Source organism: Cupressus sempervirens, chromosome 11, assembly GCF_028749045.1.
Source record: "Cupressus sempervirens isolate cs-2001-9-10 chromosome 11, ASM2874904v1, whole genome shotgun sequence".
NCBI classification, from domain to species: domain Eukaryota; kingdom Viridiplantae; phylum Streptophyta; class Pinopsida; order Cupressales; family Cupressaceae; genus Cupressus; species Cupressus sempervirens.
In genome coordinates, this window is record NC_143128.1 from 787314399 (window position 1) to 787336748 (window position 22350).

The window sequence follows — 22350 nt, forward strand, 5'->3', positions numbered from 1 at the left end:
GGGATGTGTCTATTCATTAATCAGATAATTAATATAATAATAAATTTAATCATATATATATATATTATATTAATTTCTCTCATATAACAATATACTTACATCTCAATTACATCTCATATAATTATATATAAGTTTATGCGACAGAAGCTATCAAACATCAACACTTCTTAGGTAGGGAGGATAAACACAAGACAAATATTACACCATTGGTAATATTAGGAATGGTAATTATAAGGATATCTTTGATAAGAAGATATCCACCATTATGATATCACATTTGATATCAAGACTAAGAGTATTGGTCTTCCAGAATATCAACACATGATATTCACCAAATATTTATATAAGGTTTGATATCACATCTGATATCATGAGTATTGGTCTCCCAAAATGTCGACATTCGATATTCACTAAGTCCGCAAAAAGTTTTGATATCACATCTGATATCACAAGTACTGGTCTTCCAGAATACATGATATTCACCAATTACTCAAAATGTATGATATCATATCTGATATCATGAGTATTGGTTGCCCAAAATATATGATATTCACCAATTACTTTGAGTAATGGCCTTCCAGGATATTGAGATGCAAGATATTCAACAAGTATTGTGAGTAATGGCCTTCTAGAACATCAAATCACATGATATTCACCAAGTGCTCTGCATAATGGCCCTCCTAAACATCAATTTGCATAGCATTCACCATGTACTCAAAAAATATTTATAAGGTATGTGCCACGCATTCTCATAATGTTTACCATATAAACATCCAACATGCGAAGTATAATCTATCGTATCTGCATAGATATTGTAAGATATCCTTCATAATAGAAAAATGAAGTTATTCTAAGATCGTTAACTTTCAATAACTTTTGCAAATACAAGTGATAATCATTTGGAAGTCGTCACTTCCTCATGATGTACACAGGGGGTAGGCCCATGAAAATCACATAGTCACGAGGTATATTCATGAATCATAGTCTTCTTGACTGCTACAATTTATTGATCATCGGAGAATCCATCTCACCATGGTTTACTCCCCCTGATCACCAAAGGTTGACTGAATCATATCCTCTATCTGCTTCCTCTCTTTCAAGATTGCCTTTAATGAAATGTTAGGCTCCCTCTGAATCTCAATCTCCCTCTTCCTGCAGTAACATTCTCGGAGGAAAAGATCACGGCACATTTCTCTTATAGTTCATATAGAAGTACAAATAAGAGGTTGACTATAAAAAATAAAATAATGAAGATATTCAAGATATAATAATCAGAAAATACTTATCTCATTATTTAAGAGCAATCACTCAACAACATCCTTCCAAATATAAGCTATTTCTATGAATGTAAGGCAATGCATGTACTTGTCTTGATGACTATAAATAAATGTACCATTCTCCTCTTCTCTTACAAAAAATTGAGAGTTCGAAAGCTCTTGCAAGCATTCTAATGACAATAGATTAACTTTATTTCTTGATGTCTTTAGATGGATCAGTTTCTGAGATGACACGACAATACTTCTCCAAATCCCACAATTCACAATACTGATCTTTAGGCTTAAATCACTAAATATCACTTGATGATGTCTACGAACTTACTTTGTTCACCAGTTTCATGCACAAAGGTTTTGCAGATTTAAATCTTTAAATTCAAGAATGCTTAAGCCTTCTCTTCTTGAACCTTGAAATATTCAAATACAACTCTTCCAAATGTTATCAAAGTAGATGTTTTAAAGAAATATTGTATATTTGTAAACTAGGTTCTTGATCCTTCCTTATTAACGTGGCTCTTCTCGATCCTCATTCCTTCATTCCTTAGTTGTATTTGGCGGTAATGTTTATTTCTAAGTATTCCATTTGATTGGATTTCTTTGTTCCACATATGCCTACTCATCTAGATGAAATTGGGTTTGGTACCTTATTGCTCTTGTTAGCCGATGTAGATAATACTGCGAAGGGGATACGTGAGTACTAAGTTGGCCCACATGTACACCTTATTTTATTAGATTTCTGGGATCACTACAAATGACTTCAGAGATGTGGCTTTTGGAGTAGGGCAGATAATGAATGACTACCAATTTTGAACCATTTTATTTCAAATTTGTTTGTCTGTCAATTATATGCTGACCACGCTTACGGATGTTTCAAACTGGATGTTCTTCACCATTATTGAATTGGCATCCATATTTGATACCATATCATGAGATATGGTATCGCACTAAATATTTAATATCCGACTCAAAGAAGTTTAAATCAAATTAACTTTCTCTTACCGACACATCTATTAAAGACGCCTCTAGTGAGAAGAACATGTCACCCTCAGTTTATTCACATATGCTTGACAAATCCTTAGATATCTCTTTTTTAATATTTCTAGATTAGAGTCATGCACTGAAAGACACTTGGCGCTACCGAATTTGACACAATAGCTACGTTGTAAAGATGAGTGGACATGGCATCCTTCTAGTTATTTGTAGGTTTAATGTAATTTGATAGTTGTGATACTTGACTCTTCTTATTGTGTGCACACAAGCCACTAGAGAGGGAATTATTTTTATAATTATGCTCCATGATAACATTGATTTCAGCAATAGCAATTTCATGTCTATCTATTGCTTCTAGCAATCTTCATACTAAAAGTGAGCTTACTTCCAACCCAGGCTGCTTGTTCTTTCAAACATCTCAATGCATAATTAGTTTCTCTACTACCCACTCCGACATTGGCTTCCCAAACACCTCCATACCTCATACATAGAAGCTCATGTGTTCCTTTTGACTTAGAGATCCGATTCCAATTTTGTTGCACCAAAAAAAGCAATTTATATTAGTCACAAGTGGACTCCAAGATCCGCAATCTTCTAGTGACACCCCTCCACATAGGGAAAAACAATGATAAAATTTGATATAGTCCAACACTCATAACCCGAGCCTAAGTCTCTGACCTACGAAAGTATAGCATCTCATGAGCAGTCTGAGGATGCTTCATATTTGTGGATCATGACAAGAGTTATTCAGTTATCATCTCCAATACAGTCCTTCAAACACATCATAACATTGTGGTCATATGATCCACTTCGACGTGCGCTTTATCTACGAGTAAAAGTCTTCCTCGCATAAACCAATGGAACACCAAGAAATGGGCATCGGTTCAATCTCTCATGCACATCTCACAGCGGTGCAACTCAAGTCCAAAACAAATGTGACGTGCGCTCTAACCATAACTACATGACTTTTTTTCTGAAATACATTTGCAATATTATCAGAACTCCAAAGAGCCATAGAGGGATAGATTGACTAACCTAGAAATGCACATAACATATCCTCAAAAACAATATTCATAAACTTTTAATAATCTCGCGTAGGTTAATAAAGCATGTCATATTATGTGAATGGTTGCGAGGTGTCACCTTCCTACATGTGAGCATCCATTAGCTATCTTGGGAAGATACTTTGCTATCTTTAGTCCGATAGATGGTTGCTCCTCATTGGTTGGTGTTGCCACCTCCTCCCTCTTCCTAGCTTATATAAGCATGCTACCTAGCTTGTATTTGCATCTTTTGTTTTTGCATCCTCTTAATGGTATTTTGCTTCTAGCATTTGCATTACTCTCTTGGAGACTAACTCTGTGTTGCTATTTTGATTTTGTATTATTTGCATTCATAGTTTAGATATCTATTATTTGCACTAGTTTTTTGGGTTATTAATCTTTTCAAATATCTTATCAGAGCTTTTCTATGTGCAAGAGTAGATTTTAGTATCCTTATTTGAGAGATTCAGGGGGGCTAATAGATCTTATTATAAGTTTTCGAAAAACCCAGTATGCTCTTCTCTCGCATCTTTGGATGATCTTGAGAATCAGCAAAGTTTGGCAAAACCGTTTTTAATCTCTGGGGTTTACACGTGTTTTATGAAATTTGAGTGATTGCAGCATTTCTGGTTATACTCGCAACATTTTTGGTTGTTCCAACGCGTCCAAGAGGCTTGAGAAAGTCAAATTTGGCTTTCATTTCACCGAGATCAGAGATCGTCATACAAGTTGCAAAACTAGGGTTTCAATCTCAAATCTGACAACCAACTTGCATATTTGGTGTTTTCAATCAATATTGCAAGTTCTAGCTTGCCATTTATTGACTTAGTTAGCTGAGTCAATCTTTTCATGACGTCTTTTGATTGCTGGGGTCATTTTTTGGTTGTTGGAGCCATTTTTTGTTGCTAAAGACATTTGATTTACACTACAGCTACATCTTCTGTACATCAGCAAGAAAAACGCTTTCTAAGTTTTGTTCGCAGCACCGAAAAACCATTTGGGTATCTTTTATTGTTTGCATGCAATCTGTATATTTTGTAGAACCGAGCACGGAAAGCTACAGCCTTACCCCTCTCTGTTGGTAGTCGCAGATTTGAACGCAGTTTTCAATTGCCTTGTTTTTGCTCATATGGACTCCGATTTCGACGATCTTGTTATTTTTGGTGCTCTATCCACTAGCGCAGTCGTTTTTTGATTTTATGCATAATTTTTTTAGAAATTGCAGATTCTCAGTCTTGATTTTGTAGAGTTCTCGTTTTGGAAACTTCGGAGGATCATAACTTTCTCATACGACCTTGTATTGAGGCGATTTTTTTTTGAAAGTGCATGATTTTTCAAGTAGATCGCAGTGGTGCTATTTGTTTACTTGAGTATTGTGCCCAAGTCTCAGTTTCAGCACATGCTCATCGTGAGAATTTTGTAATGCATTGAAATCAAGACCACTTAGTATTTCTTGCTAGTGGTAGTTGTAAATGCACTAAAATAAAGTGCCAAATCGTATTTCTTTGGGGGGAGTTCTTTGATTGAGTAAAAAGGGGGGGCATTGTCGTGGCTAGGTTATCTTCTTTTTAGCATTTCTTCTCTGCATTTCTTTATCATGGATCAAACAAATATGCCCATCCTAACTCCATACAATTACTTTGAGTGGAAATCACGCATGACAATTCACTTAAGGAAAGTTGGATTAAATAGGTTGACTATGGGACTTGAAATTGAATCTAATAAACATGAAGATAAGCTTAAGTGGTTTAACAAATGTGATGAGGCATATGGAACACTGTGTTTGTCTTTTTCTCCTGACTTGCTACTTCACATTGAGTCTTTGGATACACCAAATGAAATATGGACAGAGCTAGAAACACTATTTGGCATGCAAGATTCAATGAGGGGTCATATGTTGGAAAATGAACTAATTAGTTTAAGTCCAGGCAATTTCAACACAATCCAGGATTTCTTCACCAAATTGAAATCACTAAGGCTGTAGTTAAAACAATGTGGAATTGAAAAGAAAGATGAACAACTAATTCTTAGTATTCTCTCTAAGCTAAGTTCAAAATATTCTGTGTTTGTCTCCACCTTCTATGCTACTAAGGGTGCACTTGGTACTCAATTCACCATGCCATCTTTAGATGATTTTGCTATCAATCTCACTCGAGAATAGGACAAGCTAATCCAGATGGGCACTCTTAAGTCCTCTAAGTCACATGCCTTGGCTGCTAACCAAAGCACAAAAGAACAAAAAGGACAAAGTAGTAACAACAATATAAGGATGAGAAACAAAATAATAACGAGGAAAAGAAGGACCAGATACTGGTTGCTTCAAAAGCAACTATTGATACCCCATCTTCCAAGGGCGATAAGCCTAAGAAAGAAAAGGTCAAATGTGCCTATTGTAAAAGACTCGGTCATGATAAACATAAATTTTTGAAGAAACAAATTGATCACTTGACATACATTCTTGAGAAGAATAATATTAGTGTTCTTGAGCCTATCAAACAAAGTTCTAATGAAGGGTCTAACAAGGCAAAAGAAAATAGCAAGGGAAAGGAAAGGGCAAGTTATATCCAAAACCGTGTTCCCCACTGAGCCTTGAAGGGAGTTACTTCATTTGAAGCTTGGAGCGGTCGGAAACCATTAGTTAAGCACTTTCGAGTTTTTGGCTCTCCTGCATGGGCTCACATTCTTGCAAAGAAACGCAAGGCCTTGGATCCCCAGAGCAGACCTTGCATATTTGTAGGTTATCTTAAGGGTGTGAAGGGTTATTGGTTGCTCCACCCTACTACACACGAGTTGTTCATTGAGAGGAGTGTTCAGTTTGAGGAGGGATCTTCAAGCTCGCTTTCTATCACTTCTCCAACTCCTACTTTGACGTTGGAGTCACTTGGAATATATGACAGATCTTCTAATGAGCTAGATTCACCTGAGCAGTCTTCTACCTCCACTTCCGATGCAGAGAGTGATTCAGAGAACTCACCTCCTTCCTCTCCTAGTCATCATTCAGAGGTTAATGATTCCCCTCCAGATTCTCCATCTTCTGGTCCACTTTGCTTTAGATAGACCTTGCAATCTATAGGTGATTGGGTTGGGAATCCATCAGACACCAGGCGTACTCGTTCACAATTCCAGGATGCTCCACATGTCTTTGTTGCTACTGCCTCAGATCCACAGTCCTTTCATGAGGTTTCTGGTATTCCTGAGTGGGATACAACTATGCAAGAAGAGTATAGTTCCTTGATGAGGAACCACACTTGGGATCTTGTCCCTCTTCCTAAGGGAAGAAAACTTGTTCGATGTAAGTGGATCTATTGGACAAAATTTGCAGCATATGGGTCAGTTGACAAACACAAGGCTCACTTGGTCGCCATAGGATTCTCCCAGGTTCCTGGTATTGACTACTCTGAGACTTTTGCGCCAGTTGCCTGAATGAATTCCATTCGACTTGTTCTTGCCATTGCTGCAACTAATCGTTGGGAAGTACATCAAATGGATGTGAAGAGTGCTCTTCTTCACGGTGACCTTCATGAGGAGATCTACATGGAGTAGCCACAGGGCTTCCTTCAAGATTCTTCACTTGTGTGCCGTCTTCGAAAGTCTCTCTATGGCCTCAAATAGGCTCCTCAGGCTTGGTATGCCAAGATGGACTCCTTCCTTATATCAGTTGAGTTCACTCGGTGCCATTCTGATCCTAATGTCTACATTCTGCAACAGGGTGATTCACTTCTATTTTTGGTTTTGTATGTTGATGACTTGCTGATCACAGGAAGTTCTTCACCCACCATTAAGGCTGTCAAAGTTACCCTTCAGGATAGTTTTTTGATGACTGACTTGGGCTTGTTGCATTACTTTCTCAGGATTGAGATCTTTCAGTCTCCTTTCGGGATCACCATCACACAGTCCAGGTATGCTCTAGATTTACTCTCGAGGTTTCATATGGTTGACTGTAAGCTTGCTCTGATTCCCTTCCTTTTTGGAGTCAAACTTGAGGCTCAATGTTCTTCTCCACTTGTTGATGGCACTTTGTACCGCCAACTTGTTGGGAGTCTCAGTTATCTGGCTTATATGAGACCCAACATCTCATATGCTGTAGTCATGGTCTCTCGATTCATTCAAGAGCCTCATGAGCTACACTGGAATGCAACCAAGCGGATCCTTCACTACATTCAGGGTTCTCACAGTTGTTGGATTCACTACGCAGCAGGTATTGAGCTTGATTTGGTGGGCTACACAGATTAGAATTAGGCAGGTGATTCTCAGGATCGTAAGTCTACTTCATGTTACAACTTCTCACTTGGTTCAAGTCTTGTTTGTTGGTCAAGCAAAAAGCAGTCTGCTATTGCTCTATCTTCTACTGAGGTTGAGTATCGGGGGGCTGTAAATTTCGCCACTGAGGCCATTTGGCTTCAACATCTTCTCACTAAGTTGGGTATCCAGTTTAGATGGCCATTAGTCATATTTTGTGACAACTAGAGTGCCATTCAGATCTCATGGAATCCGGTCCATCATTAGCGGACCAAACACATAGAGATCCACATGCATTACATCTGGGAGCTCATCCATGGTAAAGTCATCGACCTTCGCTATTGTTCGACTTCCGAGTAGGTTGCTGATATCTTCACCAAACCCTTCACTGAGAGCAAGTTCCTTCATTTGCAAGCTTTGCTGTGGGTGTGGGATGCTTCATTTTTTGGGGGAGCCTCTTCCTCTCACTCGAAGTCCTAACTTTTTTTTGGGGGGTCTCTTTTCTCTCTCTCTTTGGGGGAATTTTATGTACATGGGTACCTCATCAGGCTTGACTTGCCGGGACCCATTTCTATATCCACCTAAGCTTCGCTTATGGGGGGGGGGCTATTAGTGTAGTTTTTTATTTGCTAGTAGGTTATTTATTTTTCCCTATATTGCTAGGTTTTTCCTACACTTCTAATAATCTCACTTAGGTTAATAAAGCATGTCTTATTAGGTGAATGGTTGCGAGGTGTCACCTTCCTACATGTGAGCATCCATTCGCTATTTTGGGAAGATACTTTGCTATCTTTAGTCAGATAGATTGTTGCTCCTCATTGGTCGGTGTTGCCACCTCCTCCCTCTTCCTAGCCTATATAAGCATGCTACCTGGCTTGTTTTTGCATCTCTTGTTTTTGCATCCTCTTAATGCTATTTTGCTTCCAGCATTTGCATTACTTTCTTGGAGACCAACTTTGTGTTGCTATTTTGATTTTGTATCATTTGCATTCATAGTTTAGATATCTATTCTTTGCACTAGTTTTTTGGGTTATTAATCTTTTCAGATTCTAACATCTGTGACACCTTCGTGGTTACCTTCGACAAGTTGCTTTAACCTTCCTCTTCATTCGGTTTAAAAATTAGGGCTTGATGTGTGGTGTGTACTACATCGATTTGTTCCCTTCTATTCCTATCCTTATTTAGTGTATTTGGCATATATACTTCTCATTTGTGAATTTGAAACAAGATGTACAGAAAGAACACTCTTATTTATATATATTCTATGTACATCATCATGGGTCGTCTATGCGACTATTACAAAGTTTAGTGCTCTTTTCACTCATACTCTTTTGACATTTCATTCACATTCCCATGGCCTAGGGCTCATTGGTTAGACCTCTGGCAGTTTTCATCACGGTCCACAGATTCCTGACGGTTGCTTTCCAGGAAGTTTCTGAGGGTTTGCTACCTACGCTTTTCCCACTTGATTTCCTCTCGTTGCCTTGTTTGCACTAGAATCGCTTGTACAAAATATCAAGGAAATTGATGCAACAATTGGTTTGTAGTGAGGCTCATGTTCAGTGAGTCCCAAATAGTATCCTTCGGAACCCCTTCACATGTGGTTTCTCTTCGTACGAAGGTTTCAATACTCGCGCGGAGCAAAATATGAAAATTTGTGGTCAGTTCATGCTTGTCTTCGTATAGCTCGGTTATTCCGTTTTCGTTAGTTCTCGTGTTCTCGAGTGGTATTCCCATTTATTCTATTCTTTGTCTGCCATTGTTCATGTCACACTCCTAGATTCGAAATTGGCAATGATGGCAAATGTTTACCATCACAAGTAAACAGGTTTAGTGCATAATAGAAAAGTAAAGAATGTAACCTTGAGTTTCACAAAACTATACTACTACTTCCATTAGTGTTCATGTGAATACAATATAAGACAATGTACTTCTTATTGATATCTAATGCCGTTGAGGCGGATATACATGTAGTACCCAAAGGGTTTCGACTCAACCATCACGTTCCAACTACCTTCGCTATTGGACAACTTACACACTTAACTAATAACTATTCCTGAAGGTTTCCAATTATTCTTGATAACAATTAATGTAATAATAATTCTAATCATATATATATATATATTATATTCAATTCTCTCATATAGCAATATACTTATATCTCAATTATATCTCATATAATTATATATAGGTTTATCCGACAGAAACTATCAAACATCAACAAATACTTGTTTCCTATGCAGATTGTAAATGTCTTTCTAAGGATCTGATCACATCAATGGAACAAAAATAGAAAAAGAGCAATTTTTTTAATAAAACAAACAATGAATACCTTGAATTTGAAGATCCCAATAGGAAAAACTAGACAAGGTGCAAAGATAATATTCATCAAATCGTTTAAACCATAGCTGTTATGGAGGAAGTGGAAGAAGATGTGGAACTGCTGCAAGAATTAGCCGTCATTTACTGATTCATTGGATAAGATTCGATAGGAAGAACATCTAAAAATGGATTGCGAACAATTTGAAAACATAAGTGATAATTCAATTTCTATCAAAAAGAGTTTTTACTGTTCTTTTCGCAATAGAGGAAGATAAAGACAGGATTGTTTAGGGAAGACTATGGACAATGGGAAGGACCTGCTCTACGTTCAAAAATGGTATACCAACTTTGATCCAATTAAGTCAAATCTGCATGAAAAATCAGTGTGGATTTGAATGTACTATCTTCCTTTAGAATTTTGGGTTGGGGAATGTTTGGAGAAGATCTGTAGATCCCTTGGTACATTCATAGATATAGATATGGCAACTATCTATTGGGACTCATGCTTGTATGCATGACTTCAAACAACAACATTAAAATGTTTTTTTTTTCCTTAACTGTACAGTAGAAACTACTGAGCAGATTAATGCAAAATTAAGATAAACAAAGGCTTGCAAAAATGTTTGGAAACAAAGAAGGCGCATTCCAAGTTTGGGCCCTAAATTACCAGGCCAACAAATGCAAAAAATTGAACATAAAATCTTGGAACATACCTAGAAAAATGTTTCAAAGGATGGTGATGAACAACATGTCTACTAGGAACCCTTATTTAAACAAATTGGAGAATTGTAATGAAACATTAGAGGGAATAAAAATTGCATCCTAGCTAATTGAAACCTCAAGGGAAGATAACCGCGATAAAAGATGCAAAGATTAGGTCATAATCGAATAGGAAAGGGTTGAGATTGATGATAATAAAGAAGAACTAGATGATTCAATTGACATCGATCACGAGGACCTCAATATTATTGATTAAAGGTGCACATCACAATCAGCGACAAGATTAATGGGGAAATTTAAACTTGGCAGAGGTAAATGTAGAAAATTAGAAAGGCGATAAATAGAAGATGAAGCAATGGAGAAGGGCTATGCAAGTATTAGAAAATCTATAATAATTATAAAGGGAACAAGGCCTCCATTAGTTGGCAATGAGGATCATCACTTGGAATGTCATGGGCTTGGATGTCCCTAAGAAGATGATCTTCAATAGGTATTAGCGGATATCTTATTGTTCCAAGAAACCAAAACATGGATGAGGAAGCAAAATAGAGTTTATAAAAAATAGTAAGCCATGGTTGAGAGCTTTTTAAGATGTTGAAGGTATTGTGGGGAGACTTGACATTCTTTGGAACGATTATGTTGTCACTATAGTTCTAATGGAGAAAAAACCTAATTGGACAATACGTTTCGTAAGCAATAATAGATTGAATAGTTAATTTATGTTGATAAATGTCTATGGGTCTACACTTACGGAAAATATGCCCACATGTAATTATCTAAAGAGTAAATTAGAAAGAAAAGGGAGCTTGATTGTTATCATTGGTGGATTTTCTCACCATTTTGGGTCTAGGTGAGAAAACTAGAGGATTAAGAAAGATTAACAGGTGTGTACAAGACTTTTGGGATGTTTTGGCAAATATGAGATTGGTTGATTGTGTAACATCAATTGAGACATACACATGGACCAATAGATGCTTTGTGGTCCCATAACAATGGAAGAGATTACAATGATAATATTTCAATTTAACCTTGACAAATCCCTAGATCTTAATGGATTCGCAATGAAATTTTACTTGAAATGTTGGGCCTTTATTGGTGATGAGTTATGGAAGTTGGTTGAGGAATTCAAAAGAAAAAGTTAAAATGTCAAGGATATCAACAACAGAACCATAGTTTAATACCCAAGAAGAAAGTATGTGAGATATTCAACGATAATAAGCCTAAATCATTATGCAATACATTTATAACATCATCTCAAAGGTGCTATCCAACAAGCTTAGACAGGCATTAGATTCCATCATATGTGCAAAACAAAATGGCTTCATGCCTTGATCATTGACAATATAATTGATAGTGAAATTGTTCACACCATAGTTAAAATACTCGTTGAGTAGTGAAAGACTTGCGAGTGTTTACGCCATTGACTCTTTGAAAACTCGACAAGTTTGTTTTAAGAACTCTGCCACCATTGCATATAACACCCATCAATGTCAAAAAGCAAAAAATAATACATATTTTCTTTTGTATCTTTTTCTACTCAAGAGACGAAACAACCTCCCAAGCTTCTCCAAGGTCTTTTGGAAGAATTTTAGTCAATTTGAAGTGGATTTCGATGCAAAATTGGATTCCTAGGTAAGTTTTCTCATTGCTTTAAAAAAAATCATCATCTCTTTTTTGTTACATCCAGGTTTACAGAAACTAAATAATAGCATTTCCTAAGTACTCAACATTGCTTTAGAGTCCAGTGAACAAGACCTAACAGTATTTTGTCAATTTAATCGATTTTTTCATAGTTATCTCAAGAATCCAACTTTTCAAAACAAAAAACTAAACCCTAACACTTTATTTAAAACAATTTTAAACGATTTCTAAATTTATTTAAAGTCCTATGCTAATGGTTCGGGTTTAGGGACAAGTGCAGGTTCAAGAACCTGGTACATGAATTTTCTTTGAGGGGTTTGGGTACATTTTGGTGCGTGTGTGTATATATATGTATCAAGGTTGCATGGCTACTTTGGGTATAGGTGTGGGTATGAGGTACTTGAGTACTTTAGGTACAGGTACAACTTTTTTCAAAATAGGGCATGGGGGTATGTGGGTATGCCTAAATGTTTTTATTATAATTTTGATATTTTATAGAAAATCTAAAAAATGAGTCACGAGTCATGGCATTGAGCTTTTAAAACAAGAAATCTGAAAATATGAGTCATGAGTTATATGCTGAATGTTTAACTTTAAACTTTAGATGCATAACAGAGAAGACAAATTTTAAATGAGTAAGAAAATTACAAATCATGTAATGACATATTACAAATGATATACTTCTAGGCTAACTTGAATAGCAAAAATCAGAAAAAAATTAGTAGTTTACTGTTAAATAATATTGTATTAAAGTTTCAAACTGATTACATATTGAATCAAGCTTGATAAACAACAAGCTGATATTCAAATGAAAACTGAATAAAAAATCAGTTATCATAATCTCTGTGGCAGTTTTTATAATGTTTTAAAAGCAAGGGAAAAAAATTGTAAGATGATATGGCATTTTCTGTTGCAGGGTACGTACTCTCAAGCAAGTACCCCGCAACAGGGAATGTGTATCAGTACTCAGTATATGTACCAGGGGTCTAGGTACACGTAGCCGTGCAACCTTTTTATATATAATAATAATAATAAGAATATACAAAATTGTAAAATGAAATCATTTCATAGTATGATACTTGATCATTGATCAATGCCAAATGCCAATTGATAGTTGAAAAAATATTTGAATCATCCATATCATGTACCCAACAAGTACTACCCACAAACAAACCAGTATCGGGTGCATATCCGAATCCGGTTCGGGGTCTGTTAGTACAAACCCACTAACATAGATTTAAAGTAATTTAGTTTGCTTGGTAATTTTTTAAAATAAAATATTGTGGTTTCAATTATTAGGTTGATTTATAATGGCAAATAGAGAAGGCCCTACAACTAGTTTCACTTCAGGGTTTTCCTTGGCAGATGCATGCCCTTCTACATATATAGGCACTCATCCTAACTGTGCTTGACTTTAAAGGATTGAAACTTGGCTTGTAGGTACTATATATATATATATATATATAAAAGAGAAATATAGAAAATTGTAAAACTAAATCATTTCATAGTATGATACTTGATCATTGATCAATGCCAAATGCCAATTGATAGTTGAAAAATATTTGAATCATCCATATCATATACCCAACAAGTACCCACAAACAAACCAGTATCGGGTGCATATCCGAATTCGGTTTGGGGTCTGTTATACAAACCCAGTAACATAGATTTAAAGTAATTGGGTTTGTTTGCTAATTTTTTAAAATAAAATATTAACTCGTGGTTTCAATTTTTATGTTAGGTTGATTTATAATGGCAAATAGAGAAGGCTCTACAACTAGTTTCACTTCAGGGTTTTCCTTGGCAGATGCATGCCCTTCTACATATGTAGACACTCATCCTAAATGTGATTGAAGGATTGAAACATGGGTTTGTAATTTGCATTAAGTGTGAAAAAAAGTTTCATGGAGGCATAAACTACCTCAAATACCACTTGTCTTGGGGTTAGAAAGGAAATAGAATGAGAAATTGATGCCTCCGTGTCAGCCCATGAAGAGAAATAGCTGCAAAGGGAGAGGGAAAAACTAGCCATGAGGGCAAGCATAACCAAATCTCAAAGTGTTGTAATCAACCTTGAAGAAGTAGTAGCAACACTTGAGGGCATAATGAGCTCTCTATGTGGTCCACGCATCCGCAAATCCACCACTGCCTTTGCCACCACTTTTGCTACTTCTAGTAGAGCACCACCATTAGTGTTATAATCATCAGGTTACTATTTTGTACACAAAAACACACCTGAAGCACAACCATCGTTGGAGGCAATTGGGTGGAATAGGGAGATGTGCCTATTTGGTACTTAAACAACTCACATTTCAATGTGACAAACAATCCATATTGGCTTATTTGGTTACTACATTGACTGTTGCATGAAAAGGCTACAAGGTTCCTTCTCGTGTATACTTGAGTGGGCGATTAGTCGAGTTGGTTTAGTTTTTAAACATTTTACTTTTAAATTTTGATAAGTTTGATGTTTAGATGTAGACTGAATTTATGTTCTGTTATTTTTATTTATGGTAATTACTATTTTTTGTTGAGTTCAAGTTGCTTTTTATCCAAATTGTGTACTTAATTTCAGTTTGTACTTCTAGGTTACTCACAAATGCAATTGATATGGCAAAATAATTGTTGGAAGATCAAAGAAAGGAATCGAGTTTTTTTTGGCTGCACTATTCTTTTTGATGGGTAGATGGATGGTGAAAACTGCACCATCATTAATTTTTTGGTTGCTTGCAAGAATATCTTGAAATTGATGGATGGCTCCAATAAGGTGAACATTATTAAAACATTGGCTCTAATGTTGAAGCAAGTTATCATGCATGTGTGATTTGAAAATGTGGTGCAAATAATAACTAGTAATGCAGTGGGATATGTGGCACTTGGGGGAATCCTCCAAGAGAAACACATAAATGCAAGTTGAGCCTATGTTTGTTGAAACCCTCCTTGTTTGGATGGTAGAAATATAAGTCAAGTCATCTAACTTAAAACCAAATGCAATTCATACTTAATTCTCCAAAATTAATTCTGCTCTGTTTTTCCACTTCTGATTTCGATTCTTTTCCTAGGTGCAAATTTGAGACGGAACATGGGAGTTGGGAATGACATCAAAATGTTAGGGCAGTTTTTCTTATGCTAAAGCTGGAAGTGAATTCTTTCTTAGTAAAGTTTAAGTTGAATGTAATTCTCCTTTATTGGTCACAATACCACGAGGAAGCTAGAAATGCCTCTTTTCAAATTTCACACTTAATAAACCCTTTGAGTCCTTGGGCGGGTTTTCAATAGCAAGCTAGAAATTGCTTGAAAATGCGAAATTGTTAGGTTGGAATTTCCATGCTAAGCTGGAAATGCTTTGCAATTTTGGGTGTATTTGGGAAGATGAGCTGGAAATGATTTGAAAAGTGCATCCTTTATTATGCAAAGTAATTGGTAAGAAATATTTAATGTATTAACAAATGATCGAAGAGATCATTATATAGAGTTTACAGATGTACAAAGTAGAAAGTTTCCAATAAGAAACTTAAGATCATAAAGACGATCTTATCTACACATAATTAAATATAATACATAATTGACCATTGAAGTAAGAAAATAATAATATTCTAATATTCTCCCTTAATGGTCAATCTATCCACAACACCAAGTTTTACCTTGAATTGAATGAACTTATCTAGACCAAGAGGCTTGTTGAAAATATTTGCAGTACTATCTGCTGTTGGAACGTACTACAAGTGAATAGTCTTGTCTTCAACGAACTCCCGAATGTAATGACAATGAACATCCTCATGCTTGGGTCTTTCTGAGTCCTTGGGAAGTTCGAGTACTCCTTGATTATCAACAAGAAAGGTATCAAACCTACTTGAGACAAATGCATCTCCACAAGTATCCAACAAAGCTAAGCTGCCTCACAAAATGCCTTAACAACTTGATATTTTGCTTCTGTGGAGAAGAGCGAGATTGCATTCTGCTTCTTACTAGTCTAGCTGATTGCACCAGATCCCATATTGAGCACATATCTAGAAGTTAATGTCTTATCATCAATTAAACCTATCCAGTCTGAATCTGTGAACCCACCCAGTCTGGAATCTCGAGTGTAAAGAAGTCCATAATCAAAACTGCCCTTCACATAATGCAACACATGCTTCGCTGCTACCCAATGATCAGCCTTGGTTGTCATGAAGTGTGAAATGTAGCTCATTGCAAAATTAAGATCAGGTCCAGGGGCAACGAGGTAGATGAAACTGCCCACTAGTTGCTTTCATCGGTAGGAGGAGAATCGGACTTGGCTGACAACTTCAGTCCTTTCTCCATAGGTGTGGAAGCAGGTTTGTAATCCTGCATATGAAACCTATAAAGCAAGTTCCTAGCATAATTAGATTGAGAAATAAAGATGCTACCATAAATCTGCTCAACCTCAACACCTAAACAATAATAGAGAAGCTCTAAATCTGTCGTATCAAAATTCTTGCACAAATCTTGTTTGATTTCTGGAATCAAATGTGCTGAACTGCCAGTAATGTATCTAGTCATCCACATAGACAATAAGGAGAATATCATCACTAGAGTGTTTGATATAGAAATTACTATCAAAAGACAATGTTGAAAACCAAGAGCAACCAAGTTCTGATCAATTTTGATGTACCATGCTCGAGGGGCCTGTTTGAGCACACAGAGTGCTTCCTTGAGTTGGGAGGCTGTGTCATGTAGACTTTTCCTACAACTCACCGTTGAGGAAGGCATTGTTAACATCCATCTGATGGCCTTTCCATCCAGAGTAAGCTACAATGGTGAGAAAAAGACAAGTTCTACTCATCTTGGCAGTAGGAGCTTAGGTTTCCTCATAATCAATGCCCTCTCGCTATGTGAATCTTCGAGAAACTAATCTGGCCTCGTATTTATCCAAGGTACCATCTGCATGATCTTGACCTTATAGACCCTTTTGCAACTAATGGGCTTTTTCCCTGCAGAATATCAAAGAGAACCCAGGTGTGATTCTTCATAAGATTGGTATTATGCACATCCATAGCCCATTCCCACTCTAGAATCTCTTTGCCTCATTGAATGTCTAAGGCTCATATATATTATGAAGGTTGGCCATGAGAGCAAGGTTAACTGTATCTGGCTGTTTGATCCTATTTATCAAATATCGACCCTCAATGAGCTCATTTGGACGAAGATCACTGTTAGTCTTAGCCAACCATTTAGGTTGGACAAGTAGCTTCTTTTTCTAAGTTTTAGGTTTCATTTCTTTTGTTGGGAGATTTGGTTTCAACTTTGGGCATTGTTACCTTATTTTCATTTTTCCTGGGTAGATTAGTTTGAGTTCTAAAGGTAGTTGTAAAGGCAGTTGATTACAACTGCCGACTGTTGTTTTGTTTTGCTAGCTGTTGATATGATCTAATACATCTGGCTGGGGGCAGCAGTTTTTTATTTTTTATTTTTTTGAGGAAGTATGAAAATCTCTGTTGGTGGGTTGGGTTGTTAATATCCTTTTTTAGCAGAGAGGGAGTAGAGGGAAGAACAAACTCTCTTGAGTTGAACCCTATTTGGTGGACTAAGTAGAGTCAAAAAGTATAATGAAAAATAAAACCCCATTGAGAGTGAACAGTGGATTGTGAGTAAGGTTATGTTGACTTGTAGTGAGAGAAGAAACTTTTGAATTTATTGCAGTTTTCTACAGCTTAATGTATTTTTGGAAGTTGTATTTTATTACACACAATTAATAACTTTACCATAGATTTATATTACTTCTTCGATTTTGCATATTGATGTGGTGTAATGTGGGTCTGATTTTAGATTAGGCCGTCTTTGTTAGACTCTTTTGTTTAGATTGTATCAAAAGGTGTATTATATTTCAGATTTTTTAGTTTTCCCAATCTATTGAAAAATAGAAATCCCTACAGAAATATTGGAAGGTTGAGATTTCCATGCTTGTAAGGTAAAAATCTAGATTCGTTTAATGGTAGAAAATATTTAAGTAATATTGTTGTTTATATGCAAACTCTCTGAGTACTCCCCGAGTTGCTGAGTACTCTCAATTTTTTTTGTTGGGCGAGTACTCTCAAGTTTAACTCTCACGTTTTTATAGACACAAAAAATCATGGGTAGAAATGTCAAAGCAGGCAAAATGATGGTTGAAATGTGTTTTTCACATACTATTTTTTCTATACAACCATGCATTTTCTCTTTCAAGATGTCAATTCTTAATTTAATACATTTCGTTATTGAATTTTATTTTAAAAAAAATATGTTTCTTTTAAGAGAATTTTTTTTTGTTCTTTCTAAGTTGCCAAGTTTTCCCCCGAGTTTTTGTTAAGTTTTCTCCGAGTTTTTGCTGAGTTGAAAATTCTGGTCCTGCCGAGTACTCTCTGAGTCCGAGTCTGAAAACTATGGTTTATATAATATATTATCAAGGTTGCATGGGATGTGGGTACTTGGACACTTGGGGTATAGGTATGGGTAGGGCTATTTTCAAAATAGGGGACGGGTGCTTTGGTTTGTCAGTCTTTATGAATATATTTAAATTTTATGTAGAGAATCTGAAAATATGAGTCATGACAATGAGTTTTCAAAACAAGAGCAGTGATAAAATTTGCAGATGTAATGTATTGTTTTCAGTTTCAGATTTGCAATATGTTTGTAATACTAATATATGCTAAATGTGTAGCTGCATATTGGAGAGGTGAACTTTGAACATGAACAAGAAGATCATAGATCATATAATGAGATATTGCAAATGATAAACTTCTTACTCAAACAGTGATAAAGTTTACTGTTAATAAGTATTGTATCAAAGTTTCAAACCAATTACATATTGAATTAAGCTTGATAAACAGCAAGCTGATATGCAAACAAAAAACAAAAACAGAAGTCAGAAATTTTAATCAAGGTCCTTGGCTATGATGCTCTCCATTGTACTTGGGTACGTGTACCTGGAATGCGTTCCAGGGGTATGGGTACGCCAGTTCTTTTAAATATAATTTAATATTTTATAGAAAATCTGGAAATGAGTCATGACAATGAGTTTTTAAAACAAGAACAGTGATAAAATTTGCAGATGTAATGTATTGTTTTCAGATTCAGTTTTGCAATATGTTTGTAATAATAATATATGCTATATGTGCAGATGCATATCAGAGAAGACAAAATTTAAAGATGAACAAGAAGATCATAAATCATATAATGACATATTGCAAATGATAAACTTCCGACTCAAACAGTGATAAAAGTTTACTGTTAATCAGTATTGAACCAAAGTTTCAAACTGATTACATCTTGAATTAAACTTGATAAACAGCAAGCTAATATGCACACAATTAATGGAAACAAAAACAAAAAATCTTAATCAAGGTTCTAAGCAATGATGCACTCCATCGAGTGCGCACTGTGTATCTGGTAGTTGGGTAGGTGTCCCAGGGGTATGGGTACACGTAACCGTGCAACTATGTATATTATTTAATTGTCATTTATGTTTTGTTAGCTAATTTAGTAAATTTCCTTTTCAGCTTTCTATTTATAATTGTTTCTTTTAGAATATCGTCTTTGTGATTCTTTATTTATGAGCCTTTTGTCTCCATTGTAATTACGACAAATTGCTATTTCATGGTATGACAAGGCCAAATTTTTTTGCGATCTTTTCTACGATGAAGTCTGCAGTCAATCCTAGAATGTTTAGATTATTTTTGTTCGATGTGTTTTTACAAATAAATAAAAAATTCAAGGGTTTTTGAAATCACAGGAGTTTTCAAGGTTTTTTTCACGAGTGTATTGCAACCAGCAATCTTGCAGATTACGTTTTCTGAGAAGATTGGCAGAAGGTTTTTTGCCTGCACTGTCCTCCTTTTCTTGTTTTTGCTCCTGTGTATGAAGGGGAAGGGTTTGCTCACGATTTTCATCTGTATTAAGCACAAGACGCTTCTCTAGTCTTTGTCTGCAATTCTGCTTGCCTGCATCCATTTAATACATCATTTCTACCTGCGTAGTTTGCATTTCTGTTTTGTGCCACATTTTTGCACACAAGGTTCTGTTTTCTTTGCTGCTCATGTGACGGTTATATACCGTTTTCTTTCACAAACTTGGCCTATACTGAGTGCGATGTAGGGTTCTGACCAAGTGGCAGACTTGGGTGAAGTAATTGTGTTTCTAGAGTTTTCTCTGCCACCCATGCCAGGGTTCCCTGAAGATCTAGGGCCTGAAACAAGATTTTGGATTCTTTTTGACTCATTTTTTGGAACAAAATCAGAAAGTTGATTTTTCCTGCTACTTGTATTGTGTGCAAACTCATGTATACGTGTGCCGAAAGAGTATCTTAGCCATAGGTTAATGAGTAAAAAATAGGAAGTCTGTTGCTGTGGAAATTTGAGTCATTTAGACAGTGTTTTATATTGGCATACATATATAATGAGTAAAGAAGTGAAGTTCTCGACATTTGTGTCTTTCCTTTAATTTCTGCAATCTCTCATTATTGCATCAATAAAAATGAAAGATACTCAACATTTTTCTTTAGATACATCTATTGACAACATCTGTTGTGTTGACTTCAATATCTATTGATGCTCAGCATTTTTCTTTGAAATGGAATTGATTTTGTTTCAATACTATTTGCAGTTCCATGCCTCATGCATTGATCCATGGCTACGACAGCAGGCAACTTGCCCAGTTTGTAAGTTTAGGGTTGGATCTGGGTGGCAAGATTCATCAGAAACAAGCAATGGTGTATATATGGCTTAATTTGTTCTAGGATACTTATTGAATGGGTATGATTATACTATACTTCTGTAAATTGTTGCTTCGTGTTAGTGCGGGGAGAATTATAAAGGTTAAGAAAAAGATGATTCTTTAGGCCTCAGCTTGTCAAATTAGCTGGGGATCTGCATGCCAACGAAGTGTTCAAGATTTTGTTCCTTTACAGTTGTTTATAGAGCAGCCTTCTGTATAAATTGTTGTATTCATATTTTTAGAACCAATTTAAAGTTATATTCATTAATATCTGCATGAACAACACTGATTCTTTTGTTGTACTGTACTGTGTGCAACATGTATGTATATTTTGTATTCTACCAGCTTATTCAATCATCTATTTGTTGGCACCCAAGTAACGACCTTATTACATTCGTCAGTTTTTTCAAAAATAATTCTCCCTCAAACTCGGTCAATATTATATTTCTGACTAAACTAATTGGAGATTCTAATATTATTTACTTCATCACAATTGCCTTGGAATAATATGTATGGATATACAAATAGTTAGGTCTTAATAACTATGATGGTCGCCATTCTTTAACACGGGATCGCTATTCTTGGCTCTCGCTTAGCACATGATTGTATAATCTTCGTCTTCCTCGCAGTTGCCATTTTTTTAAGAAATATAATATTTGTTGTATAAAAGATAAAAAGCAAATGTTTCTACTACGGCACAGTCTAAAAGGATGCCAGTTTGGTATATAAGATTGTCCATGTGTAAAAGCCACTATCGTTTCTATAGACCTCATATATGCTGTCAAGTTATTCTACCCCATGGGTCTGGAAATTGTAACAAAGCTTTGAGAATACATGAAAATTTGGTCAATGCACCTTGTGACATTCCATAAAGTTTTCTATAGGCTACTATGTGTTGATTTCAAACTCAAAAGAGAAATCCAGAAAAGGGAGTAAAATAAAATCGAAACAACATATACAAAAACAGAGGCACAAAACAATTCATTTACAGCAGTTCACCTTTTCGGGCTATGCCCACTATCAATCAGTGATTCTCAGTTTTATTAATTTCTCTCAATACAATAACAGCAGCCATAGCATGGCCTATTTAATCAAAGATGGAATTGGTTTTTAGAAACCAAATGTGGAAGATGAAAACGTTTTCAGTTACAACAAGAACCAGAGATTCTCGCATTACATGACTAACATAACGGTTACAAGGTAATGATTGGGCTTCATACACCCAACAAGCTCGCATTTGTAGACCAATCACCAATAGAGAAGGAACCACACAGACATATCCCATGCTTTAGATTTATTTAGGACTTCTGTATAATACCAAGAAAAGATCTGCAACATCAAACTTCTCTCTTGTAGCTACCTTTGTCAGGATTCACAGAATAACCAAGCCCACCAAGGATTTCAATTTT

General features: G+C 35.9%; 1 protein-coding gene across 4 annotated transcripts in view; it reads left to right on the forward strand.

The window, feature by feature from the left end:
* The window catches only part of SDIR1 (RING/U-box superfamily protein), a 67478-nt gene extending 46269 nt beyond the window's left edge, over positions 1 to 21209 (forward strand). For all 4 annotated transcript variants that reach the window (XM_089811770.1, XM_089811771.1, XM_089811773.1 and 1 more), the window contains one exon: positions 20831 to 21209. In XM_089811770.1, coding sequence (XP_089667896.1) covers positions 20831 to 20953 — 123 coding nt within the window. In that variant the 3' untranslated portion in view covers positions 20954 to 21209. The remainder of the gene's footprint in view (positions 1 to 20830) is intronic.
* The last annotated feature ends 1141 nt before the right edge of the window (positions 21210 to 22350 follow it).